Raw genomic sequence first — 26526 nt, 5'->3', positions numbered from 1 at the left:
CCGGACCGAGCAGGGGGGGATCTCGAGCCCCCCAGGAGCAGATCCCAGCCCCCCAATGCAGCGGGGGGTCACCGGCCCGAGCAGGGGGGACCCCGAGCCCCCCGGCGCAGATCCCAGCCCCCCAATGCAGCGGGGGGGCACCGGCCCGAGCAGGGGGGACCCCGAGCCCCCCGGGAGCAGATCCCCCGGCGCGGGGCGGGCCCGGCTGCGGGAGGCGGCGCTTCTCGGCGGCTGCGGCCTGCGAGGCCCGGGCGGGCCCGAGCGGTGAGAGCGGGGCCGGGGCCGGGGCCGGGGCGCGTGGGGGGCGCGTGGGGAATGGGAGCGTCTGCGGGAGGGATAGCAGGGGGCTCGGGGGGGCCCATAGGGGAATGGGGGGGTCTGTGGGAGGGATAGCAGGGGGTGCGGGGGGGCCCATAGGGGAATGGGGGGGGGTCTGTGGGAGGGATAGCAGGGGGTGCGGGGGGGCCCATAGGGGAATGGGGGGGGTCTGTGGGAGGGATAGCAGGGGGCTCGGGGGGGGCCTATAGGGGAATGGAGGGGGGGTCTGTGGGAGGGATAGCAGGGGGTGCGGGGGGGCCCATGGGGAATGGGGGGGGTCTGTGGGAGGGATAGCAGGGGGCTCGGGGGGCCCATAGGGGAATGGGGGGGTCTGTGGGAAGGATAGCAGGGGGCTCGGGGGGCCCATAGGGGAATGGGGGAGGTCTGTGGGAGGGATAGCAGGGGGTGCGGGGGGGCCCATGGGGAATGGGGGGGGTCTGTGGGAGGGATAGCAGGGGGCTCGGGGGGCCCATAGGGGAATGGGGGGGGTCTGTGGGAGGGATAGCAGGGGGCTCGGGGGGGGCCCATAGGGGAATGGGGGGGTCTGTGGGAAGGATAGCAGGGGGCTCGGGGGGCCCATAGGGGAATGGGGGGGTCTGTGGGAGGGATAGCAGGGAGTGCGGGGGGGCCCATGGGGAATGGGGGGGTCTGCGGGAGGGATAGCAGGGGGCTCGGGGGGGCCCATAGGGGAATGGGGGGGTCTGTGGGAGGGATAGCAGGGGGTGCGGGGGGGCCCATAGGGGAATGGGGGGGTCTGTGGGAGGGATAGCAGGGGGTGCGGGGGGGCCCATGGGGAATGGGGGGGTCTGCGGGAAGGATAGCAGGGGGCGCGGGGGGCCCATAGGGGAATGGGGGAGGTCTGTGGGAGGGATAGCAGGGGGTGCGGGGGGGCCCATAGGGGAATGGGGGGGTCTGTGGGAGGGATAGCGGGGGGTGCGGGGGGGCCCATAGGGGAATGGGGGGGTCTGTGGGAGGGATAGCAGGGGGTGCGGGGGGGCCCATAGGGGAATGGGGGGGTCTGTGGGAGGGATAGCGGGGGGTGCGGGGGGGCCCATGGGGAATGGGGGGGTCTGCGGGAGGGATAGCAGGGGGTGCGGGGGGGCCCATGGGGAATGGGGGGGTCTGTGGGAAGGATAGCAGGGGGCGCGGGGGGCCCATAGGGGAATGGGGGAGGTCTGTGGGAGGGATAGCAGGGGGTGCGGGGGGGCCCATAGGGGAATGGGGGGGGTCTGTGGGAGGGATAGCAGAGGGTTCGGGGGGGCCCATAGGGGAATGGAGGGGGGGTCTGCAGGAGGGATAGCAGGGGTGCGGGGAGCCCATAGGGGAATGGAGGGGGGGTCTGTGGGAGGGATAGCAGGGGGCGCGGGGGGGCCTTGGTGGAATGGGAGTGTCTGCGGGAGGGATAGCAGGGGGCTCGGGGGGGCCCATAGGGGAATGGGGGGGTCTGTGGGAGGGATAGCAGGGGGCGCGGGGGGCCCATAGGGGAATGGAGGTGGGTCTGTGGGAGGGATAGCAGGGGGTGCGGGGGAGCCCATAGAGGTTTGGAGGGGGGTCTGTGGGAGGGATAGCAGAGGGTTCGGGGGGGCCCATAGGGGAATGGAGGGGGGGTCTGCAGGAGGGATAGCAGAGGGTTCTGGAGGGGGGCACACGAGAGCACAGAGAGGGGACATGGGGGATGCTTTGTTGGGGCGTTAGCTCCTTATGGGTGGGAGAGGGCAGGTGCCCTCTGGTGCCAGGGGATGGATCAAGCCCAGAGAGCTGTTTGGGTTTAATCCCCCTGCCTGGCACAGGGTTCCCGGCCCGTCGCGCAGCGGGCCCGGTGCTCGTGCTCTTCCAGAACGAGTTCTTGTCCTTACACATCGCTTTCTGTCCCCCAACCCCCAGGCACTGGGGAGATCAGCCTTGAGTGGGACCCCCGAACCCATTCACCCACCACGGAGTGGCCGGTTGGGGTGAGGCCCCCGCAGAGATTCAGCTGTTTCCTGCCTGCAGCCCTGTCTGGATTTCCAACCACCTGACCCCCGTGGGTTCCCCAAATCCAGATTCCCATCCCCTGTCTCTGCCGAGAAGTGGGAGGTCTTCGTCTGGGGTGACCCAAGGGGGCAGAGATGCTATCGTCGGAGAAGGAGCGCAGGGCCAAGAGGCGAAGCAGAGACCCCTCCCCGTCCCGGGGGCAGCAGGGCGGCCACTGGGACTGGAGCTGCCCCGAGATGCGGCGCCGGCTGGAGGAGCTGTATTTCCGGGAGCAGGATTACATCCGGGCGGGCTCTGAAGACAGCCGCCAGTTCTGGGCCTTCTTCGAGCGGCTCCAGCGCTTCCAGACCCTGAAGGCTAAGGGGGAGCCGGCGGTGTGGGCTCCCCCGGCCCGGGCTGACCCCTCTGCCGCCCCTGGGCTGGCTGGCCTCCCACGGGAGTACGACCCGTGCTACCGCATCAACCTGTCGGTGCTGAGCAGGGACGTGGAGGGGCTGGCGCGGGGCAGGAGCGGGGGTCCGCGGCAGGGCCCAGGGGTGCCGGCCGAGCAGCGCTCCCAGTTCCGTGCCGCCCTGCTGCATTACCTGGACTTCGCCCAGAAGCAGAGCTTTGCCAAGCTGGCCAAGCTGCAGCGGGAGCGGGCGGCCCTGCCCATTGCTCAGTACCGCGACCGGCTGCTGCGGGCTGTGGCCCAGAACCAGGTGGTGGTGGTAGCCGGCGACACGGGCTGTGGCAAGTCCACACAGGTCCCCCAGTACCTGCTAGCGGCTGGGTACAGTCACGTGGCCTGCACCCAGCCACGTCGCATCGCCTGCATCTCGCTGGCCAAGCGGGTGGGCTTTGAGAGCCTGCACCAGTATGGGGCTGAGGTGAGTGGGGCTGAGACCAGGGGTGCCCCAGGACTCAGGCAGGGTCTGTGCCAGGCTGAGGGAATTCGGACAGGGAGGACGTGAGACCTGCTGTGCCCCCCGCTCCTCCTGGCCAGGAATCCCAGCTAAACCCGGCGGGGGTCCCAGATGCCCCGACCCCATGTGGCCTCTCGCTGTTCTCCCCTAGCCCTGCTGCGTGGGGGCAGTGGGTGAGATTGTATGCAGGGAATGGGGGCTGGGCCATGCCTTGGGGATGCAGAGAGCCCTGAGATCTAGGCTGTGCCCTCCTTCCCACCCCCCATGGGGGTCTAGGCCGTGCCCTGGGAGCAGGCAGTGCCTGGGGGTCTGGGCCGGTGATCAGGGGCCTCTCTTAGGGCAGCTCCATGCATTTCAGCACCAGCTGTCTGGGGCGAGCACCATGGTCCCTCCGTGCTGGCCCTCTGCCCTGGCTGGCAGGTGCTGGGCTCCCCTCCCACTTACTGCCCGCCCGCCCGCCCCTGCTCCTCCCCAGGTGGGATACCAGATCCGCTTCGAGAGCACCCGCTCCCCGGCCACCAAGATCGTCTTCCTGACGGAGGGGCTGCTGCTGCGGCAGGTGCAGCGCGAGCCGGCGCTGCCCGGGTACCAGGTGCTGATTGCCGACGAGGTGCACGAGCGGCATCTGCATAGCGACTTCCTTCTGGGCGTGCTGCGCCGCCTGCTGCCCGCCCGCCCCGACCTCAAGCTGGTGCTCATGTCGGCCACCATCAACATCCGCCTCTTTGCGGGGTACTTCGGGGGTGCCCCCGTGGTGCAGGTGCCCGGCCGGCTCTTCCCCATCACGGTGAGAGCATGGAGGGTGGGCGTGGATGGGAACTTGGGGAGCCCCTTGCTGTACCCCTGCCACATCCTTGGGGATCCCCCACCCGGTGCTGAGACGTGGCCACCTCTGGGGTGGGGCACGGGGGCTGTGTGTACAGGGATCCCTCACCCGGTGCTGAGATGCAGCTGTGTCTGTACGCAGGCGGATTAGAACCCAGGAGTCCTGGCTTCCCAGCCCCTCCCCCGGTTCTAACCCACTGGGCCTCACTCCCCGCCCATAGTGCGGCCAGAACCCAGGAGTCCCAGCTCCCGGTGCTGAGCCGGCTAAGCCACGCCACTGCCCTCCCTCTCCCTGCACCTCCAGCCTGCTGGGCCGGGAGGGCGGTGTCCCTGCGGTGCCGGCCCTCGGGCTGCCCAGCGTCGGGCGCTCTCTCTCCCTGCCCTGTGGCCACGGCGTCTCTGCTTGCCCAGGTCGTCTACCAGCCCATCCCCCAGGAGGAGGCTCTGGCAGCGAGCAGGAAGCCGGAGCGGCTGGACCCCCGGCCCTACCTGCGGGTGCTGCAGGCCATCGACCACAAGTACCCGCCCGAGGAGCGGGGCGACCTGCTCGTCTTCCTGAGCGGGGTGGCGGAGATCAGCGCCGTGCTGGAGGCGGCCCAGGCCTATGCCACCCACACCCAGCGCTGGGTCGTGCTGCCCCTGCACAGCACCCTCTCCATTGCCGAGCAGGACAAGGTGGGTCTGGGCGCGGGGCAGGGGCCAAGGCCTCCGCTGGACTGGGCTGTGCCCCCCGGTGGGGGAGCGTGCTGTGGGGAGCTGGCATCAGAGATGGGGCTAGGAGGGGAACGTAGCTGGGGAGTGGCTGTGGGGGCTAGGAAGGGGGGTGCGTGGGGTGGCTGGGGGGAGCGGTGCTGTGGGGTGGGCGGGGGAGCGACTGTGTTGGGCGAAGGGAAGGGGAGGGGGTGGAGAGTAGCTGTGTGTGGGGGTGCAGTGGGGACCAGCAGGGGTGGCGGGGTGTGTCAGGAGCTATGACTCCCCATCTCTTCCCCCCACCCCCAGGTGTTTGACATGCCGCCCCCAGGAGTCCGGAAATGCATCGTCTCCACCAACATCGCCGAGACCTCGGTCACCATCGATGGGGTGCGCTTTGTGCTGGACTCTGGTGAGACGCCGTCCCCTCGCTTCGGGGCTGGGAGGCGTGGGCCAGCACCAGCTGGTGGGGTGGGGGCTCCACTCTCCAGGCCGGCCCGGGACTCCCCTTTGGCTGTGGCTCTGAGCACTGCAGGATGGGGCCGGCCGGGTGCTGGGTGAGGCGTGTGGAGATTGTCCCCAGAGTGTCTGCCTGTCCTGCCCCCCAGGGAAGGTGAAGGAACTCAGCTACGACCCCCAGGCCAAGCTGCAGCGGCTGCAGGAGTTCTGGATCAGCCGGGCCAGCGCCGAGCAGCGGAAGGGGCGTGCGGGCCGGACGGGCCCCGGGGTCTGCTACCGGCTCTATGCTGAATCTGACTACGACGCCTTCGCCCCCTACCCGGTGCCGGAGATCCAGCGCGTGGCGCTCGACGCCCTGGTGCTGCAGGTAGGCAGAGCCGGGGAGGGGGGATCTCCCCCATCCCCAGGCGGGTCTGTCACTGCTGGGGGGAGCGTCCTTCGAAAGGGGGGAACCTGGGTAAATGCTCTGCTCTGTGGGGCTGAGCCCCCAGCCTGCCCAATGTGTGGCCGCGCCGAGTGCTGGCTTGTGCAGCATCCTTGGAGCCGGAACTCGCCCCCAGGTCTCCAGCATCACGGGAGGAAGCGCTGGGCCCAGCCCCTGCAGCCTCCCAGCCTCTGCGTGACGCTTCCAGGGCTGTGAGGCTGTCCCTGCTGGGGGTCCGCTCTGACTCCACCGGCTACAGGCCACGCGAGCCCTCCCCTCTCGGCTCCGCGGTCCTGCAGGGCAGCATCCTCCAACGCCCGAGCCCTCCAAGCGCCACCCTACGGCATCCAGCCCCCTTCCGCCGCTCCCCAGGGAGCAGCGCGCCCCAGCTCGCCATCACCCCCCGGCGCACAGCTCCGCTTAGCACACAGCCGGTGGAGCCGTTCAGCGTGAGAACAAGACAGGGGTTTAGCGGAGAGCGGAGGTTCGAGAAGCAGCAGGTTGAATTAATGGATGATTGGGGTCACTTATAAAATAAAACCTCGGCATGCTATGCGAGCCTGAGCTGAACGAACAGCCGGTCTGTGTCTCCCAGCAAGGACCAGCCAGAACAGCTGTGATCCTCCAGTCATAGAACGTGCCAGCTGGCTGCTTGCCCCTCGGTGAAGGATCCTGGGTGTCTCTCTGTACCCCAGTTACACCCCAAAAGTCCAAGCAGGTCACCCTGCTGTTTGTGGGTGTTCCTGCAGTCTATCGATCCATCTTTTGCTCAGAGTAAGTGGGTGTGCTTGTGACCCCCCCGATGCTCAGCCCGGGTGAGGTAAGCGTCTCTTCTCTCCTGCCTGGCAGGAGCATCTGGGGCGCCTTCTGGCCTGCTTGTCTCACACACCTTCCGAACACACTTTTCAGGGCAGATACACAGCTCCTCACATGTGACCCGCATGTCCGTTCTGCAGCGGTGATGACGTCCAGGTAAAGGGCTAATCTTCCATTTTTCCACCCCCCAGATGAAGAGCATGGGGCTGGGTGACCCCCGGACCTTCCCCTTCCTGGAGCCGCCCCCCCAGTCCAGCCTGGAGACAGCCGTGCGCTACTTGAGGGAGCAGGGGGCGCTGGACAGGGCCGAGAGCTTGACGCCCATCGGGAGCCTGCTGGCCCAGCTGCCCGTGGACGTGGTGATCGGTGAGGTGCCGCGGGGGGCTGGGGAGGCCCTGGCTGGGGGCGGGGGTAAATCGGGGGTGGGGTGGGCGCCAGGGGCATGGAGAGGGACTTTAACCCTTGAGATGGGAGTGGGAGGCGGTTCGCTGCCCCCCCTGCCCCCGTAACGCTCTCCTCCCCCCATCCCGCTGCAGGGAAGATGCTGGTTCTGGGTGCGCTCTTCGGGCTGGCTGAGCCGGTGCTCACTGTGGCGGCAGCGCTGAGCGTGCAGTCCCCATTCCTGCGCCCCACACGCACCAACCCGGACTGTGCCACGGCCCGCCGGCCCCTCGAGAGCCCCCACGGCGACCCGCTGACACTGCTCAATACCTTCAACGAGTGGGTGCAGGTGGGACTGGCAGGCCATCTGCTCTGCAGGAGGGCTTGTGGGGGCAGACCCCTTGGGTGGGGTGTGTCGGGGCGGGTTACATCCTGTGGGGGAGCTGTTGAGGGTCTGGGGGAGGAGATGCCCCGTGGCGGGAGCTGTGGGGTGTCTGGGGGAGGAGATGCCCCGTGGCGGGAGCTGTGGGGTGTCTGGGGGAGGAGATGCCCCGTGGCGGGAGCTGTGGGGGGCGCTCTGGGGGAGGAGATGCCCCGTGGCGGGAGCTGTGGGGGGCGCTCTGGGGGAGGAGATGCCCCATGGCGGGAGCTGTGGGGGGGGGTCTGGGGGAGGAGATGCCCCGTGGCGGGAGCTGGGGGGGGGGGTCTGGGGGAGGAGATGCCCCGTGGCGGGAGCTGGGGGGGGGGTCTGGGGGAGGAGATGCCCCGTGGCGGGAGCTGGGGGGGGGGTCTGGGGGAGGAGATGCCCCGTGGCGGGAGCTGTGGGGGGGGGTCTGGGGGAGGAGATGCCCCGTGGCGGGAGCTGTGGGGGGGGGTCTGGGGGAGGAGATGCCCCGTGGCGGGAGCTGTGGGGGGGGGTCTGGGGGAGGAGATGCCCCGTGGCGGGAGCTGTGGGGGGGGGTCTGGGGGAGGAGATGCCCCGTGGCGGGAGCTGTGGGGGGGGGTCTGGGGGAGGAGATGCCCCGTGGCGGGAGCTGTGGGGTGCAGCAGGATGGCTCCCTGCCCCTCCCCGAATAAGCTGAGGCTTCGGTGTGGCCGGCAGGTGAAGTCGGAGCGGGCTGGCAGCTCCCGGAAGTGGTGCCGGCGCCGGGGGCTGGAGGAGCACCGGCTCTACGAGGCGGCCAACCTGCGGCGCCAGTTCCAGGTGGGTGTGCGGCGGGAGAAGGGTCTGGGTGTCCCCCTCAGAACCCAGCACTGCCCCCACCCTAGCCCCTTCCCCACCTAACCTCCTGCCCCCACCGCCAGGAGCTGCTCCGGGACCACGGTCTGCTGGAGCCTGTGCAGGGGCCCAGGGACAGCTACGCCCGGCAGAGCCGACACCGGGAGCGCCGGGAGCTGCACCGGCTGCGGCAGCGGCATGAGGAGACGGAGGGGCGGAAGCGCAAGGTGCTGAGGCTGCAGGAAGGGGAGGCCGGCTCCTCCAGCGACGAGGGTGCCAGCAGGACCGGGCCGTCAGGCGTCGATATCCAGGTGCATGGGGGGGGGTCCCAGTGGGGAGAGTGTGGGGCAGAGGGCACCGCCCTGCTGGACTCCCCCATCCCACCCCTCACTGGGGCCAAGCCGGCACCAAGAGCTTTCCCTGTGTCACCTGCTGGCTTCCTGCCATGCCCTCCCCCCACCAGCAGGAGGGAGCCAGGACTCCTGGGTTCTGACCCTGCTCTGGGAGGGGAGTGGGGTCCAGTGGGTTAGAGCAGTGGGTGGGGGTTGGGACTGGCCGTGGCCCCCACCACTCCTGGATTCAGTTCCTGGCCCCGTCTCTGTGTCATTGGATACGTCCCCTGGGTGTAAGCCGGGGCCATGCCCCTGCGTGGCCGAGGGGCTGTGGGCACCGAGCCCGGCTGGTGGAAGGGGGCCAGGACCCCATGGCTGTGACAGTGCTGGCCCCTCCCTGCTGGGAGCCCGGGAGCGTCTGCCCGCAGGGTTTGCCGGGACGGGGGCAGTGCCCGGCTCTGCCTGCCGGAGCCCAGGCTAGGCAGTGCTGTCGCTTGCAGTGGGGTGCTCCTAGGGGCTGCCGGGGGCCGCCCTGAGCTCCTCTCAGCTCTGCCCCCCTCACACCCATCGCCCCTTCCCTCGGCAGGACGTCAAGTTCAAGCTACGGCACAACGTGGACGAGCTCCAGGCTGCGTCCGGCGCGGCCCTGTCCTCCCACCAGCTTGCCCTGCTCAAGCTGGTGCTGTGCAGGGGTCTCTACCCCCAGCTGGCCGTGCCCGATCAGTACAACAGCTGCCGCAAGGACTCTGACCAGGTGGGCCTCTCCCGACCCCCCTCCAGCTCCTGGGGCCTGTCTCAGCTCTGGGAGGGGATGGGAGTCTGGTGGTTAGAGCTGGGGGGTGGGAGCCAGGGCTCCTGGGTTCTTTCCCAGCTCTGGAAAGGGAACGGGGTTGGGTCTAGAGGTTTGGGAGTCTGCAAAGGAGGAAGCCCGTGTGCCCAGGCTGGGGTCTCCAGCACTGGTTGCAGTCACCCAGCATGGCCACTGGCCCCGGCCCTGATGCCTCATCTGGTCTCCTGGCAGATTTTTCACACCAAGAACAAGCAGGGGATTGTCCTGCACCCGACCTGCGTCTTTGCCAGCAGCCCAGAGCTGCTGCAGGCCACAGAGGAGAAGGCAGAGCCCGGGAGGAGCAGAGGTAGGGAGAGAGGGACGGGGGGTGGCCTGGCCCCAGCCCCTTGGTGCCCCGACGCGGAGAGAGCTCCCAGTCCAACCAGACCCGGCAAGGACCCTTCTCCCCGTGGCACAGGGCGACTGGGTCCCAGAGAGATGCAGGGACTAGCCTGGGGTCACGCAGGGTGTCTGTGGGGGAGCCGGGGCTGGAAGCCAGGGCCCCTGAAGCCCGGCCCCCAAGCCTGCTGTGCCCCTCCACGTGTTCTGCTGGCCCCGCTCAGAGCAGTGGGGCTGAGGGGGCTGTGGGCCCTCCCCACCCTATGGTCGCCCCAGCCCCCACGGCAGGGCTGAGCTGAGCCCCCCTCTTGTGGCTGTGCAGGTTCCCAGGAGGGGCTGAGCAGCCGGCACCAGCTCCTGGCCTTCGTCTCGCTGCTGGAGACCAACAAGCCCTACTTGGGGAACTGCCTGCGGGCGCCGGCCCTGCAGGTGGGTGCCTGGCCCTGCCCCACACCCCGGCTCCCCTACCCTCTCCCTGCCCCGCGCTTCCCGATGTCCCCCCTGCACTGTCGGTCCTCCCCTTCCGTGCCCCCTCCTACTCTCACCCTCTGTGACCCAGACCCCCCCATAGCCGACCATGGCTCTGCCCCCCAGGTATCCCCACAGCTGACCATGGCTCTGCCCCCCAGGTATCCCCACAGCTGACCATGGCTCTGCCCCCCAGGTATCCCCATAGCTGACCATGGCTCTGCCCCCCCCCCCCCCCCCCCCGACCTGACCATTGCTCTCTCCCCCAGGCTCTCCTACTGTTCTCCCGTGCCCTGGACACCAACGCTGACTGCACGCGGCTGGTGGCAGACTCCTGGCTGGAGCTGTGCGTGCCGGACAGCGCGGCGGCCCTGCGGCTGCTCTCCGCAGCCCTGCAGCTCCGCGCCGCCTGGGAGGGGCTCCTGAACCGGCAGCTGGAGGGGAGGCGGGGGGAGCCAGGGCACAGGCCGGACCCTCGGGAGGTGGCGACGCTGAGGCAGGGGCTGCTGGAGTTCCTGCAGCAGAAGGTATCTGCAGCTTCCCCAGTGCAGCCGGGCCGAGCCAGGGTCCGCCCCGGGCAGCTCAGGCCCTGCAGCCCCCCAGGGAGACCTTTCCACCGAGCTTTGCACCCCTCTGCTCCGCAGGCCGCGAGGGAACATCCTCCCCACCCTACGGATGGGGAAACTGAGGCATGGGGCAGGGCCTGCGCAGGCTCATGCCACCAGGGGGGGCATGGCTGGTAGTTCCCTGTGCAGTGCACCGGTACATTGCCTCCCCTCGCTGGGTGTGTGCTGTCTGGGACAGCTGTCACCCACACGTCAATAGGAAGGGCTGGGGGGCAGCCTGGACACTGGCCGCGATCCCCACCACCACCAATCTGCACATGGTGTGTTTGCAGGATATGAGCCCCTCCCCCAGCTGCTCCCCCTGAACTGGTGGAGATGGGGGTGCCCGTAGCAGGGCACCCCCAGGCAGCTCCCCCTGTGCTCGTGGGGGTGGGGGGGCAGGTAGCAGGGCACCCCCGGGCAGCTCCCCCTGTGCTCGTGGGGGTGGGGGGGCAGGTAGCAGGGCACCCCCGGGCAGCTCCCCCCGCGCTGGTGGGGGTGGGGGGCGCAGGTAGCCGGGCGCCCCCAGGCAGCTCCCCCCACGCTGGTGGGGGTGGGGGTGGCAGATAGCGGGGCGCCCCCCGGGCAGCTCCCCCGCGCTGGGGGGGGGGGTGTTGCCCGGTGCGTTGTGCAGACCCTGTGCCGGGGAATGCACCTCTCTCCGGGCAGGGAGGGAGCAGCCGGGCCCGTAGCCGGGTGACTCGCCCTCGTCCCCCGGGCAGCTCCCCCCCACGCTGGTGGGGGGGGTGCAGGTAGCCGGGCGGCCCCGGGCAGCTCCCCCCGCGCTGGTGGGGGTGGGGGTGCCCGAAGCGGGGCGCCCCCAGGCAGCTCTCCCCGCGCTGGTGGGGGCAGGGGTGTTGCCCGGTGCCTTGTGCAGACCCTGTGCCGGGGAATGCAGCTCTCTCCGGGCAGGGAGGGAGCAGCCGGGCCCGTAGCTGGGTGACTCGCCCTCGTCCCCCGGGCAGCTCCCCCCGCGCTGGTGGGGGTGGGGGTGGCAGATAGCGGGGCGCCCCCCGGGCAGCTCCCCCCGCGCTGGGGGGGGGGGTGTTGCCCGGTGCGTTGTGCAGACCCTGTGCCAGGGAATGCAGCTCTCTCCGGGCAGGGAGGGAGCAGCCGGGCCCGTAGCCGGGTGACTCGCCCTCGTCCCCCGGGCCTCACCCCCGGCGCCCCCTGCAGGTGCAGTACAGCCTGCGCCGGCTGACGGCGTTGGAGAAGCAGAACGGCTACGTGGGGCCCCAGACGGTGGCGGCCGCGCCGGGGCTCCCGGGGCTGTTCCAGGGGGCAGAGATGACGCCGGACGAGGAGAAGGGCGGCTACAGGGTGGCTGAGTTCCTGACCTACAACTGCCTCGCGGTGAGTGCTGGGAGCCTGGGGCTCCCCCCTGATGGGGACTAGCGGCCTCCAAGGCAGGGGCTCCATATCCCCCCACAGCTCCTCTGGCCCAGATCAGGGGGCCCCAAGGCAGCGGCTGTGGGCCCCTCAGCTTCCCTCCCCTTCCCGCCCCCCGGCTCCCCTCCCTGTTCCTGAACTGGGGCCAGCATTCCCCAGGCAGAGGTTCTGGGTCGCACCCCGCTCCCCGGATCGGGGCCGGCAGCCCCTGAGGCGAAGGCTCCGGGTCCCACCCTGCGCCCCTCCGACTTTGTCCCTTGCAGAGCGAGACCGACCTGTACAGCGACTGTCTGCGCAGCTTCTGGACCTGCCCGCACTGTGGCCTCTACATGCCCTTCACCCCCATGGAGCGCGTGAGCCACGAGAGCGGCTGTCGGCCCCAGCCCCAGGAGGGTGAGTCTCTGCTGGGGTGGCGCTGGGCGGGGACACGGCCTGGGTTCCAGGGCTGGCGTCCCCCGTCCGGTCACCGCGCAGGCCTGGGGGTTCTGGGGTGGGTCCCAGCCCAGCCGGTCTCTGCCCCAGGCGCTGCGCTGGCTGGGGGCCACCGGCCATGTCGCTCCACGGGGACGGGGCGTCCCAGCCAAGCCACCCAGGGGGGTCCTAGCTGCCAGGTCGGCTGCTCGGCCCGTCCGGTGACGCCGTTTCGTCTGCTCTTGCAGCTCCCCTGGAAGAGGCCGCTGAGAGTTCAGCCAAAGCAACTGCTCTGCAGAGACCTTATCACTGCGATGCCTGCGAGCGGGACTTCTTGTTCACGTCCACGGAGATCCTGCGGCACAGAAAGCAACACCAGTGACGGCCAGGGTTGTGTGTCTGGGCCTAGCCCTGACAGGGGCCTAGTGGTCACAGCAGGGAGCTGGGTGTCAGGACTCCTGGGTTCTCTCCCCAGCTCTGGGAGGGCCCATGGTCCTGCCCCTACAAAGCGCATGGCAGCGCGTCCTGGCCGGACTCGCGGTGCGGGGTCGGGGTGGGAGCGGAGTCCTGCAGCGTGGCTCCCTCGCTGACTCCCAGGTTAGTTCGTTACGAGTCGCGTCGGCGGGTTCGTTACGGGGCAGGCAGAGACCCCTGCCTGCGGGTCTGTCAGGACCTTGCTCCGGTGCCGGTTGGCCTGGGCCTCTCTGGTGGGGCCAGAGGCCCTGCTCCGCCTGGCGGGGACACGTGTCGGGTGTTTGTACCTGTGAATAAATGTCCCTTGGTTGAGAGCGCAGCCCGCGAATGGGGCCCGGGCCATCCAGGGGAGGCTCTCTGGTACACAGTGGGCTGGAGGGGGTGGCACAATGGCTCCTTCTGGCCCAGCATCTCTGGGTCTGATGGCCCCGATGGGGAAACTCACCAGTGCTAACAGCCGCTTTGCCCTGTGCGGCGGGGGCTGGAACCCTCGCGTGGGCGATGGGGCAGCCCATACCTGGTGCAGCTCAGCGCCCTGCAGCCCCCCCGGGACACCCCCATTCTGCGCCTGGTCTCTGCAGCAGCATCGGAATAGATCCACGCAGGGCAAGCCTGCGTCTGCCCGGCTGGGAGCGGGAGTGGCAGCGGGCGAGGGCCTGGGCGGGAGCTGGGGCTGGGTGGTGCGATGGGATGCGTGGCAGAGATGCGCAGCAGGAAGTCAGCAAGGCTTAGCCGGAGCTTGGGGGTTGGGCGCTGGGAGAGGCCGAGATGGTGCCCCGGTGACAGGCTGAGCAATGAGAGTGAGGGCGTGTGCATGCGGGTATCTCCGTGGGATAGGCGTGTTCACATGGGCAGCGTGCGTGCACACTGTCCATCTGAGATTGGAGTGTGGACGTGCCAGGAGACGGAGGTGCAGCCCAGCGAGTCGCTGGCTGGGAGGGCTGGCTTCTCTGGGCTCAGCTCTGCCAGAGATGCTGCCTGGACTTTGCGTGGCCACGGGGTGGCAGCCTCGCTCTGTGTTTGCAGGATTTGCTGGCGTGCTCCCAGCGCCTGCTCTGAGGTGTCCACGCAGGGTGGAGAGACAGGGACCTCCTGTGTTTGTCAGGCTCCTCATTAGCAATGGGTCACCTGTTATTTATTACATAGAGGCCCCATCGTGCCGGGTGCCTCCCCATCCCCGACCGCAATCAGGGCCCTGGTGTGCCAGGGGCCGCGCAGACGCAGAGCAAGAGACAGCCCCTCCCCTGAAGAGCCCACAGTCCCAACAGCCCTGCAGAATGCACCAGCCCGGAGGACACATGGCGCCCGGCGAATCCTGTCCTGTTGGCTCTGGAGGCCTGGGCTCCGGGGCTTGGGGCTACCCTGCTCTCCTCTACATCACTCCCAAGCCGGCTGCTCAGGAGCTTCTCGGGCTGGCCAGCTCCCCAGGGAGGCTGTGGTTCCTAGGAATTGGGGTCTGAGAGGCAGATCCCCTCCCGCACCTCCAGCCATGAAAACAACCCCACCAATTGGTGGGATGGCCTTGAGTCTAAGCAGCCCCCCCCCCCCCCCCCCCCCCCCACGTTTCCCTGCTCTCCCGTCAGCCCCGTCTCGCTTGCCCTGTCCATTGCGGGTTGAGAGTGTTGCATTGTATAGCACTGGGGCAGAGAGCACAGAGCGCCCCAGGGTGGGCAGGGCAAAAGGGTGTCATAAAGGACACCTCAGATCTAGGGCCACATTTCACACTGGTACCCTTGGGCACAGACCACAAGCAGGGTCTATTGGGTCAGGGAGGCTGGGAGCCAGGATTCCTGGGTTCTATCCGTACTCTGGGAGGGGAGTGGTACCTAGTGGTTTGTGGGGCGGGGCTGGGAGCCAGGACTCCTGTATTCTATGCCTGGCCCTGGGAGGGGAGTGGGGTCTTTGGATTAGAGCGGGGGGGGGGTGGGAGCCAGGACTCCTGGGTTCTATCCCCGGCTCTGGGCAGGGCATGGGGTGTAGTGGTTAGAGCAGGGGCTAGACCTTGCTCCCAAAGGTAATCGGAATTAATGTGCCCCTTTCTGTAACCCGCCCTCTGCAGCCCTGTCTCATGGCGGGTTCACACTGGAGGTTTATATCCCTCTGCTGGCTGGGGAGACTGGGGCTAGTCCTTCAGCTCCTGTGGTTGCGGCTGCTGGGTGTCCCTGTGCCTCACAGGTCTCCGGGAAGATGCCTGCCAGGGGAGGTGTGTGTTAGGGGGCAGCCGGCCCCAATGCCTCGGGGTCACAATGGGGAGATGATCTCTCACGCCCTCCATCTGTCTCCTCTCCCCAGCGCCAAATTCAGCCAAAGTTTTAGGCATTCAAGTGTTATTGAATTGCTGAAGCTGTTTGAAACAGCCTGTCCCCTCATGGGCAGCAAGAGACCCTACCATAAACAATCACGTAAACAAGGCAACCCATGTAACAAGCACACCCCACTTCAAGAAAAATGGCCCTCTTTAAATGCAGAGAATTCCCCTGGTCAGAGCCGGGTCCCAAACATCCTGGGGGCTTGTCTCTCTTCTTGTGAGTGAAGCTGCCGCATAAGAACAGAGATCAAATGAATCCGGTGATCGATCTGTAATTGTGTCACATCCTGCCCTGTGCTGGGGAATTAATTGGACTGTCGAGGTTAATGGAATGTCAGTTAATTCCTTAGCGCAGGGCTGCCGGAGCTGCCTGGTAAACGCTTATTGATTTCGACACGATTAAAGATAAACTGAGCACAGGCCGGTCCGGGTGGCGTCAATGCACAATGACACGGAGGAGGAATTGGAGGAGCAAATACTGGCTGGCGTCGGTGCCCCCGAGTGCATAAGTGGCATCTACAGGCATTTTCAAAGCGTGGTGCACAGACAGACAGTCTCTGCCCCGGAGAGCGCCCCACCAAAACCACAAGACGGAACCCATGTCTCTTCCACAGCCGAGGCCCCAGAGACTGGTGCAGCATTTTCAAATGAGCGCAGTGCCCTTTCAAGTGCCCACGTTGTCCAGAGGTCTCAGCGTGCTGCTGCTTTTGGGGGAAACAGGCCCATGGTTCAGTACCTGAAGGGGAGAGGGGCTCTTCTGACCAGCTGCCCCAAAGTGGTTGCCCTGGGTCACACAGCAGGGTAGTTGCCAAGCAGGGATTTGAAGCTGGGTCTCCTGAGATGCCACCCAGAGTTGTGTGCCCAGCCACCCCCCCATCCTGCCTCTGGGTGCGTTATAAATACAGCGACAGCTTGGGCAGCCAGCTGCCTGTCTGCGGAGACAGGATGTCAGATCCGACACGGCTCACTCCCTCCCGGTTTGCGAAGCCAGCAGCTCCTCTGGGCCAGGCGGGGTGGGTAGTTCAGTCTCTTCAAACAGACTCCCAGCCCCATGCACTGGAGGGCTGTAAAGCGGGGCTGGGCTCCTCATAACTGGGTATCTACAAATTGAGACTGGAGCCAGACGCAGGCCTCCCAGGCTGTTCTCGGACGGGTGTAAATCCGGCGTGAGGCTGCTAAAGCCGGGGGGCACGCCATGGCCATATGGACAGGAGCACCCCCCCCCGACAGCTGCCCTACCCCGCTGCAATCGTTCTGTCCCCGGGGGCAAGCGAGGGGTTCCGTGCAGACGGCCGGCCCGCGAGGGGGCAGGACAGGCAGCCATGCAGGGGTGGGTTGGTTGTCTCACAGCCAGAGGGGACATCCATGCTGTGGCTGAGCTGCGATAAATCCTTCGCCGTTGTAAAACCAGCCAGGCCCTGCTGTTTAATGTGCCGCGCGCAGCCTCACAGCCAAACTCTGCTGCGATTTACAAGGGGCGAGCGTTTGGGAACCAGGCAGCTTAGGCTGGGATGGGGAGAGCCGAGCGCAGCTCCTGAGAACGCATTTGGAACTGCTCTTTAACGAGGGATTTTTAACGATGATGTGACAGTAAAAGCCCCCAAGACGGGATGGGGGGGCGGGGGTGCCATAGCATGAGATTTACAAACCCTCTTGCGCTAAGTGTTTAAATGATGGAAGCTCTGTTCCCAGGTGGTAATTAGGGCATAAATTGTATTTATAACTCATAAGCAGAAATGTCACCAGCTTCATGAACTGAGGCTTGAGATAATAAAAGGATATTGTCGTTCATCATTGGGGCGATGGAGGGAGATCGATCAGAGTTACAGCTTAGGGAAGCTGCGTCTGCGAGTGCATCCGATGAAGTGAGCTGTAGCTCACGAAAGCTCATGCTCAAATAAATTGGTTAGTCTCTAAGGTGCCACAAGTCCTCCTTTTCTTTTTGCGTCTGCGAGTGGTGTTCTCCGCCCGATGCGTGACTCGTCCAGCGTGCGGGCACGGGGCCGAGAATGGGGATCACTGGGCTGGCGGGGGGAGAAATCCATCCGCCTCTGAGTCGGGGCGGTAGGGAGATGCTAGGCCTTGTACCTAGGCCTCGTGCTGGCCCCTCTGAATGGGGTGAATTTGGCCCCTGTTCCCGAGTTTAAGGCAGCCGGGCAGAGGCCCTGTATTCGTCACGTCCCTGCCACTCCGCTCAAGGCCCCGTCCCTCCACTCACCGCAGCAGAGCCCCCTCGCCCGCAGCTCGGCCGCGCCAAGGACCACAGGGGACACATTTACGTTACGCCTCGGAGCCCGCCACGCCCCGGAGGCCGAGCACAGACACTGTTATTGTAGGCAGAGAGTTATGGCCAATCTTTGTCGCACCGGGTGAGGGACGTGCGGGGAATGCAAAGCCGCTGGCCGGGCCAGGCAGGGGAATGAATCGCTCCTGCACGCCGGTGCATGCGGAGAGGGAAGGGCTGCTGAATTCTCTCCCAGAGCAGGGCGCTAAGCTGCAAAGAGCCCGGCATGGTGGCGAGTGTGTGTGTGTGTGTGTGTGTTGGGGGGGGATATCTGACCGGGCTGCCCCTCCATTTGAATCCCCTGCCCCGGGTGGCCCCTCTCCAGTAAGCCAGGCTTTGGAGGGCAGCAGTGTCCAGCGGTTTGAGCTGAGGTGTGTGTGGGGGGGGGCGTCTGGGTGTCAGGACTCCTGGGTTCTATGTACAGCTCGGGGGGGGGGGGGGCGAGGTGGGAGACGGGCTTCTCCTCCTCCTGGCTTTGCCGACCACGCGCCGTGAGCAAGTCCCTTGCCCTCCCTCTGCCTCGTTTTCCCCAGGTGTGACCCGGAGACGACGCTTCGCGAGGCTGCTGAGCTGGGCCCAATCCTCGCACGCATGCGCAGGCTTCATCAAAGGCAGGGTGCAGCCCGGAGGCCGGATGGGAGACTTCAGTGGGGCCTACGCCCAGGGCGTGTGTGTGTGGGGGTGTGACTGGGGCCTAGACCTGGTGTGTGGGGGGGTGGGGTGAGTGGGGCCTAGACCCAGTGCATGGGGTGGGGTGGGGGTCTGAGCAGGGCCTAGGCCCGGTGCATGGGGGGGGTCTCAGCAGGGTCTAGACCTTGGTGTGTGTGGGGTCTGAGTGGGGCTTAGGCCTGGTGGAGAGGGGCGTGGGGGGCACATGGTCCTGTGAATGTCGGGGGCATACATGTAGAACGCATGCACAAAATCAGGGCCAGGTTTCCCGCAGGTGCTGGAAATGCAGCCACGTCTCTCGGTGCCGAACAGGAGCTGGGCTCTGGGCAATATCTGGCCCAAGCTGTAGGCCCGTGCACGACAGATGCACCATGTCGCCAGCTCCTGCAGTTCTTTTCACCGGGGACGTGTGATTTTCGTTGGCGGGTGCAGCCAGGCTGCTGAGGATGTGGGAGGCTCCAGCCCTCTCGTGAATTTGAGCCCTTGGACTGGCTGCCTGTCTCCAGGGACCGCTGCAGGGTGGAGGCAATTCTCTCCCTGGCACTCCCCAGCAACCCAAGCGGGCAACTCTTGTGTTCTCCTCCCACCCTCCCGGCAGCACCTGTCTGGGAAGGGACAGGCCTGGGTGGGGAGCAGCCCCTGGAGCTTCCCCTCCCAGCCTGGGGACCCTGCTGCAGCCCCACTTCCCCTCTGGGTGGGGGTGAAGAACCCCAGGAGAAGCAGAGGTGAGCCGGAGGGGACTGAACTGATGGGGGTGGGGATTAATTGCTGGGCTGGGCAGGGCGGATGAGGGGTGAGAGCTCCTGGAGCAGGGGCCAGACTCACCTTCCCAACGAACGTGGGTGAGCGGGTCATCCTAATTGTCACCTGCATGCGCGGGAGGGGCAGGTCAGCCGCCAAAGGATGGACCAAAAAGCGCAATATACTCGATATATATTTAAAAAACTCTCATGAGACTTTGGGCCAAGCACACGATGTTTGGGGGGATTCGTGAGTTCTTCGGGTTGGCGGGCTGTGGGCATGCAAACCAGGAGAGCCCCTGCGGCTCTCGGCCTGCGCGCTACTCCTCTTAACGTGCGTGGGGTGGAGAAAGCCCCTCCCTGTGCTGTTGTGAGCCGGGCGGAACCTTGTCCCGGGCAGAATTAAAGCCTTGCTGAGCATGGGGGGTGTGGTGGGTATGGTTGCCTGGTATCCGGTTTTCGACCAGAATGCCCAGTCGAAAAGGGACCCTGGCGGTTCCGGTCGGCGGCGCAGTGGGGCGAAGGCAGGCTCCCTGCCTGCCTTGGCTCCGCACGGCTCCCGGGAGCATCAGCATGCCCGCACTCTGGCTGCTAGGCGTAGGGGCAGCCAGGGGGCTCCACGCACTGCCCCCGCCCCAAGTGCCAGCTCCTCTGCTTCCATGGGCCAGGAACCGTGGCCAACGGAAGCTGTGGGGGCGGCAGCTGCGGATGGGGCAGCACGCAGAGGCGCCTGGCCACGCCTCTGCGTGGGAGCCAGAGGGGGCACATGCCACTGCTTTTGGGAGCTGCCTGAGGTAAGCGCTGCCCGGAGCCTGCCCCCTGTCCTCCCAGTGACCCTGCCCCAGACCTGATCCCCCTCCTACTCTCCAAACCCCTCAATCCCAGCCCAGAGCAGCCTCCTGCACCCCAAATCCATCATCCCCAGCCCCACCCCAGAGTCCGCATCCCCAGCAGGAGCCCTCACCCATCCGTGCCCCAACCCCCTGCCCCAGTCCTGATCCCCTTCCCACCCTCTGAACCTCTCGGTCCCAGCCCAGAGCCCCCTCCTACACCCCAAACCCCTCATCCCTGGCTCCACCCCAGAGTCTGCACCTCCAGTTGGAGCCCTCACCCGCTCTGGCACCCCAACCCCCTGAGCCAGCCTGATGAAAATGAGTGTGTGAGTGAGGGTGGGGAGAGCGAGCGAAGGGGGGGGGGGGGGATGGAGTGAGCAAGGGGTGGGGCCTCAGAGGAGGGGCAGGGCAGGGGGCGCGGCAAGGGTGTTCGGCCGTAGAAAGTTGGCAACCCTCGTGATGGGTGTGAACTCACGTTCCATTAACACGGCCGTATGGGTACATCCCTCACAAGCCCCGACCAAAGAGAGAAGGGTTATGGGAGCCCGCTCAGGAGTTTCAGACTGGGTGGATGGAGGGGCTTTTGTTGGGTAGGGTGTGTGTGTCGGTGCGAGGGGGGAGAACAGACAGACAGAGGGCAGAGGAGAAAAGCAAGAAATCCAGGGGGTAGCCAGTGAGCACAGGGGGACCCTGGAACATGCGAGCGCCAGCTAAAAACCTGCCCCCTTTGGCCTTGGTTCCTCCTGCGTTTGGAGAAGCAGGACTTTGCCCGTTCCTTGCGTGAGCCCCGGGGGTGACTGAGGGGCTCGCTGCGGGGGAGAGCGAGGAGCCGACCGGGTCGGGGGGACGAGCCTTGCTGCCATTTCAGCCACGTTCCTGGCAATGGGTGCTGCAGAGCAGCGGGGGCACCCAGCTTCCAGCCCGAGAGCAGCGACTTGGGAAAAGTTGGGTGGACTCGGCTGGAGTTCGCAGCGTGAGTCCGCTGGCCTCTGTGTCCGCGGCTGAAATCCTCCCCACGGGACCAGCCGCAGCAGGGCCCTGACTTTTTCTAGAGCTCCTGCCTGGGGCGATAACAGACTCGCCTCCTACTGACCCACACGCTGACCCACGGGCGGCCTGATCCCGCCAGCTGAGACGGCGCCACGGGATGCTGACCTGGAGGGTGTGTTAGAGGATGACCCGGCCTACCGGGGAGCACGTTCATGCCTGGGAATATTCCTTCGTCTACGGGCTTTGCTGCTGTTCTCCCAGGGGGTCGGGGCAAACACAGGCAGGGCAGAGCCCTGGCCTGGCCTCCCGTTGCGGGGGCCTCTCTTGATTACCGATCCAACAGGCTGTTTGGGCACGAATCTCCAAGGCGATGCCATGACCAGGAGCTCCGAGCAGCTCCCCTGCTGGTCTCCCTGCCGCTGTCTTCCAAACTCCCCTCCAGGAGTCCTGGCGAAGGGTCTAGGATGCGGGCAGAGGGAGGGAGCCCTCCAGGGTCTGGTAATGGATAGAGACAGCCCTGAGTAATACGTTAGGGGGCTACAAAAGATAACGGATGGCAGCAGATATTAAGGGCATTGGCATAACTCAACCTCCTTATAGATTGTAGCTGATGGATTTAAATATGCGCCAGGATAAAGCCTGGTGAGAGAACATTGAAATGCCAAGAGAGAAATCAATCGATCAGCGACCCGAAGAAGGACGCCTGGGTTCGGCCTGCTATTTTTCAGCTCAGTCCGCGGATGAGAAGTCAGGGAAGCAAGTAAACTTCTCCTTAGCAAGTTTATAGAAAGAAGCAGCAGAGAGAGTCGGCTGTTGGCACCACACCAATCTGAGAACACGGCCTGGGCTCTCCAGCCGATGGGCTCCCAAGCTAATGCAGAGCAGCCAGGGAGGGTGAAAAATGGCAATTGGACTTGGTTGGAAATTCCCTCCACCTCCCTTTTTTTCTTTTAATTGCCCACAGAAAGTTTTGGGTTTTTTTTCATCGAAGCCCCCTCAAACTGTTGTTTTCAAACACCTCAAAACGGGGGAAGGTTTGGTGTTTGCATCCAAAAAGAGGGAAAAAAAAAAGAAAATTTCACCCCAAGTGGAAATTTTTCATGAAAATGGTTGTTTTGGTCAAACCAACAAAGAAAAAAACCATAAACTTTTCATTAAAAAGTTCAGATGAAAAATATTCCGACCAGCCCTGCCTGGGATCGCGAGGCGTTTCCTGCTGCCGCCGTCTCTCTGTGGCTGCGTGTGGCCAGAAGCGCCTGCTCTGGGGAGCCCGTGGGGTGAGGCAAGGTCGGGCGCGGGCTCGCGGCCATCAGGGCTGCTGAGCTCTGAGCCAGCTGGGAAATCTCTCTCCCACATTGTTCAGGCTTTAAAGGCCGGATTCTCAAGTGGGCTAGGAGTCCCCGCCTTGATGGGAGCGGCGGCAGGTCTTGGCCTGTTGGGAACCCCTCCCCGAAGGTTCCTGTCTTGTCGCTCAGAGACGCCCCGCATCCCAGCCGCGCTCTGGGCAAGTCACGTCGGCAAGCCACCGGGTTTTGAACGGGGGGGACGATCGTTCCCGCATTCCGGAGACGCTTTGTGCCCCAACACGAGGAAGCTACGGGGCTGCCTCAGCGGATAGCTGCTCCGGCCATGTCCAGCGGACGTGTTCTGTGCAGGGCACGTCCGGGGTTTCCAAGGCCCGACGGGTCCATCGTCCCCGTCCGGCCTGAGCGGCTGCCATCGTCCGAGGCAGAGGGGCTCGCTCCATGGCTCCCGCCGCGCCGTGTGCTGTACCAGAGCCGGCGGCCGAGCGCGGAGTTCCAGTCGTAACCGTAGGCCGTGGAGCAGGGCAGGAAGGTGGGAGGCCGATCTCCCCTCAGGCTGTCGCGGAGACCCACGGATGTGGGGAGGCCTGGAGGGGGGTCCAGGGGAGTATCTGAATACGGAGCTAGCTGCTGTTGGTTCCGGGCCCTTTTTTCTGCAGGCGGGTCACGTGTTGGGGGGTGGAATCTGCTGCCCTTAAACCCCCCCCCCGACCCCCACCCCCCGTTGCTGGCCTTTGTTTCTGTCTCCCACCTTCCTATCTCTGTTTTGCTCCTTTCTGTCTCCCCCTTTTTTCCCTCCTCTGTATTTTCCTGCCTCGCAGTGGCTCTAGGGTGACCAGATGTCCCGATTTTATAGGGACAGTCCCAATATTTGGGGCTTTGTCTTATGTAAGCCCCTATGACCGCCCACCCCCTGTTCTGATTTTTCACACTTGCTGTCTGGCCACCCTGAGTGGCTCCCCCTTTCCCATGCTGCTTGCTAGGGGGGTCAGCAGGGAAACAGCCAAGGCTCGCATTTAAAGCAGCGTTGCCCAAACTAGGGGGTGAGCTCCCCAGGGCAGGGCATGTAGGGCTGGCTGGGGTGGGGAGAGGGAGCGTGGAAGATGTAGTTGTCACCTTTAATAACCCATGGGGGGGGGGGGAAGGAGGGCCATGAGTGGTTTCATTTTCCTGAGAGGGTGGGCAAAAGTTTGGGAATGCAGTTTTAAACCGCCATTGTTATGTTTCAGAGTGAACCCCCGGTAAGCTGAATGTGCGGGGAGTTCACTGCTCTCCGAGCCATTATTTCAGGCTCTCTGCTCATCAGCAAGTCGGAAACGGAGCACGCAGCTAAACTCCCACAGGGAGGGGAGGGGGCCTAATGGATTAAAGCAAGGGGATGCTGGGAGTCAGAACTCCTGGGTTCTATCTCTGGCTCTGGGAGGGGAGTGGGTCTAGTGGTTAGAGCAGGGGGCTGGGAGCCAGGACTCCTGGGTTCTATCCCCCCAGCTTTGGGAGGGGAGTGAGGTCTAGTGGTTAGAGCAGGGGTGGTCCTGGTGGCTGGGAGTCAGGACTCCTGGGTTCAGTTCCCAGCACAGGCAGGCAAACTGGAAATAGGCAGATACCAAACATTCTAGGGTGCCCAGAACTGTCCGCTCTGGAGCGAGGGGCACGTGGACACGTGGACTGACTGATTGACCTGTCCGGGGCTCCTGAGCTGGCAGAATGCGTATTCACGATTGTGTTCTGACTTCCATCCCCTGCCCCTGAAGTACACGCCCTGGAGGGAACCTGAGCCCTCGTCCCTGTCTTCTCCGCTCCACAAGAGACCAGGCGTTGATGGCTTTCCACAAAGAATACAGGGAACAGAATGATCCCCACCCTCCAGACTGGGTCTCAGCCTGGTATGGGATGCACTGGGAGCAGGGCATGCGCTGCAGCGCTAAGGTGTTGCCATGCACAGAACCTGGGAGCGGGGTCTTGGGCAGCAAACCGGCCCAGCGTAGGCCCCAACGCCAGCAGGAGAGGAATCTTCGGGGGCGTGCGTGTGTGTGTGTGTGTGTGTGTGTGTGGCAGAAAACGCCAATTGGTTGAAACTGAAACCGCAGAAAAAGAATTTTTAAACTCTGAAAATTTTTGATTCCCCCTGACATTGTAACTTTTCTAAATGACAAATTCTGTGTTCCGGTTCCCTGGGACTTCTCACTTGGAAATTCCTACTATTCCCAGCAAAGAAACATTAAAAAACATTTAAAATTGAAACAAAACCAAATGTTTTGATTAACCCGACCTGGCATTTTTTCCAGATTTTTTTGGTTTGTGAAAATTTAAGATTTTGAATTTTTGTCTCAATTTGGGGCAGGAAAAATTCAGTATCCTGAAAATGTTCCCTGGACTGGAGAACCGTTTGCAGTCCAGTTTTTCTCCTGGCCCCGAGGACTCTGGCTTAATGCCCTTGGCATTGTTTCAAGGTGAATTCTTTTCCCTGTTTTCCTGTGTGGCTCAGTCAAGACAATTTTGAGGAGGAAAATAAATGAAGAAATCAGTTGGTAACGCTAACAACAGCGGTAGCATGGATGCTTCAGCCATGACCCAGAACATAACTGTTATTATTCCTATTATAATAGCACCTGGAGGCCCCCACTGAGATTGGGGCCCCCCACCATGCTGGGTGCCGCACGGGACACACAGTTAGAGACAGCCCCTCCCCAAAGGACTCACAGTGTAAATAGAGGAGTGGGAGAGGAGCTAGACACACAGAGAGGGGCAGTGACTTGCTAACTCTTGCATGTCAGAGGCTAGAACCCAGGTGTCCTGACTCCGAAGTCCAGGGCCTTACCCACTAGCCCATACGGCCTCTCGGGAGCAGCTGCTCCCCTCTCTGACCATGCAGCTGGCTCTCCTTGTCCCAGATCCCAGCTGAGGTGGTTTTATTCCCAGCAGCCGCAGAGCCATTTTCCCCCACCCTGTTCCACTCCGGAGCACGGAAGGTGCTGAGTTTACATTTAAATCTCCTAGATTATGACACTTGCAAAAGTAAATCCTGAAATTTCCCAGGATCATTTTAACAATTAATTTGTTTGACATTACGGGCAGCCAGCATGGGAATCTCCGCTCCTGCCTGCAATCACTTAATTAAACGGGGAGGAATTACCCCCTCGCTGTTCATTTAGATGCAAGGAGAGACATGTGGTCCCGGTCTTGCTCTGCTGTTAGTCGCAGCTCCCAGAGCAGTCCCCAGCGCAGCCCTCCTGGGTTTAAGGTAGGAGTCTCTTGCAGAGGCCGCACGGACATTTTAACCAAGCCGTCTCCAGGGAGCCGTTTGCACCATTTTCCCCACGCCCCTCCCAGAGCTGGCAGAGAACCCAGGCGTCCTGGCTGCAAGCCCCACTTTGCTCCAACCACTGGACCCCACACCTCTCTCACAGCTGGGAGAGGCATTCTGTTTCTTTGACCCTCTGCTGTACCCAGTAGGCCATGATTCTTTCCCATCTCCTGGTGCTGCTATTTCACAGACAGTTCCAGCTTTGCTAATTCCAGGGCCGCCACCTTTGACACCAAATACACTGGCCAGCCCGGGGCTCCAGGCATTCGACCATCTTGGCTGCTCCCAGCCCCTGAGAGCGTTAGATCGATGTCACTTCCTGCCTCACCAGATCCCCCAGCACCTCACTGATGCCAGGGAAGTTACCTCTGCTCCTTCAAAGGCAGCTGTGACTTCAGCCGACGGGGGAGCCGGGAATAAATAACCCCCAGGCAGCCCGGAGTGCGGGGAGCTGCCGTGCCTCTGTTAAAGTTTCACATGTAAACACAGTTGATGGATGATTTTCCATGGCAAAGGTTTGTCAACTCATATGAGACTCTGGAGCAGTTTTACGGCCGCTCGTATATTTCGAGCTGGCGAGGGCAGGAGTCTCGGCTTCCTGGTGTTCCACAGCCCCCCCTTTCCTTTCCAGGGGCTGCTGGTCTCTGCCCTGAGGTGTCATGGGCATGTCGCTCTAGCAGGATCCTCTGCAGCTGTTTGCCCCAGTGCAAGGTGGGGGCAACTCTCCAGAGCCCCGGCTTGACAGCTGGAAAAGGATCAGATTCCGAAACCTGTTGCCAGTTTACAAATAACCCCCAAGTATTGGTGAAAGTTTTACCCGAAAGTTTTCTTTTCCTAACTTTTTGATGAAAAGCCACAAGAAAAACATTGTCAGGAAGTGTTCAGCGAGAACTTTTGTTTTTGTCTAACTCCCCCCTTTTTTTGACCAGCGCTGATGGCTGCATTTCATGCCCACTTGGCGCTGCTGTGAATGACTGCAGAAGGCTGAGGACAACGGGGAATCGTGATCCATCCCCTGTTGTCCAGTCCCAGCTTCTGGGAGCCAGAGATTTAAGGACACCAAGTGCATGGGGTTCGTCCCTGACCACCTAGGCTAAGAGCCATTGATGGACCTATCCTCCATGATCTCACCTAATTCTTTTTTTAAGCCAGTTATACTTTTGGCCTTCACAACATCCCCTGGCAATGAGTTCCACAGGTTTGTCTGTGCGTTGGGTGAAGAATTACTTCCTTATG

General features: G+C 64.2%; 1 protein-coding gene across 3 annotated transcripts; it reads left to right on the top strand.

Annotated features, from left to right (window-relative positions):
* The first annotated feature begins 143 nt into the window (after positions 1–143).
* Positions 144–15292, top strand: DHX34 (DExH-box helicase 34). Of its 3 annotated transcripts, XM_037884362.2 has the most exons (17): positions 144–264; positions 2203–3161; positions 3673–3984; positions 4434–4697; positions 5022–5124; positions 5321–5538; positions 6603–6777; positions 6948–7141; positions 7895–7996; positions 8098–8322; positions 8930–9097; positions 9365–9479; positions 9834–9940; positions 10249–10506; positions 11761–11937; positions 12237–12366; positions 12633–15292. In XM_037884362.2, exons 2-17 carry the CDS (start codon positions 2427–2429, stop codon positions 12764–12766), a joined length of 3417 nt encoding a protein of 1138 aa, XP_037740290.1. In that variant the 5' UTR covers positions 144–264; positions 2203–2426; the 3' UTR covers positions 12767–15292. The 3 variants fall into 3 exon arrangements, with proteins under 3 accessions (XP_037740290.1, XP_043390402.1, XP_043390403.1); XM_043534467.1 differs by lacking the exon at positions 8930–9097; XM_043534468.1 differs by lacking the exons at positions 11761–11937; positions 12237–12366; positions 12633–15292 and having other exon boundaries at positions 9365–9481; positions 9814–9940; positions 10249–10429.
* Positions 15293–26526: the final 11234 nt, after the last annotated feature.

This window comes from Chelonia mydas, chromosome 23, assembly GCF_015237465.2.
Source record: "Chelonia mydas isolate rCheMyd1 chromosome 23, rCheMyd1.pri.v2, whole genome shotgun sequence".
NCBI classification, from domain to species: Eukaryota; Metazoa; Chordata; order Testudines; family Cheloniidae; genus Chelonia; species Chelonia mydas.
Note: the sequence above shows the minus strand (reverse complement) of the source record. Positions and strands in the feature narration are given on the sequence as shown.

Coding starts and splice junctions, on each gene's coding strand:
- DHX34 (XM_037884362.2), top strand. CDS start 2,427: ATGCTATCGTCGGAGAAGGAGCGCAGGGCCAAGAGGCGAAGCAGAGAC. Junction 5,539..6,602: donor TCGACGCCCTGGTGCTGCAG/GTAGGCAGAGCC, acceptor TCCACCCCCCAG/ATGAAGAGCATGGGGCTGGG. Junction 12,367..12,632: donor TCGGCCCCAGCCCCAGGAGG/GTGAGTCTCTGC, acceptor CTGCTCTTGCAG/CTCCCCTGGAAGAGGCCGCT.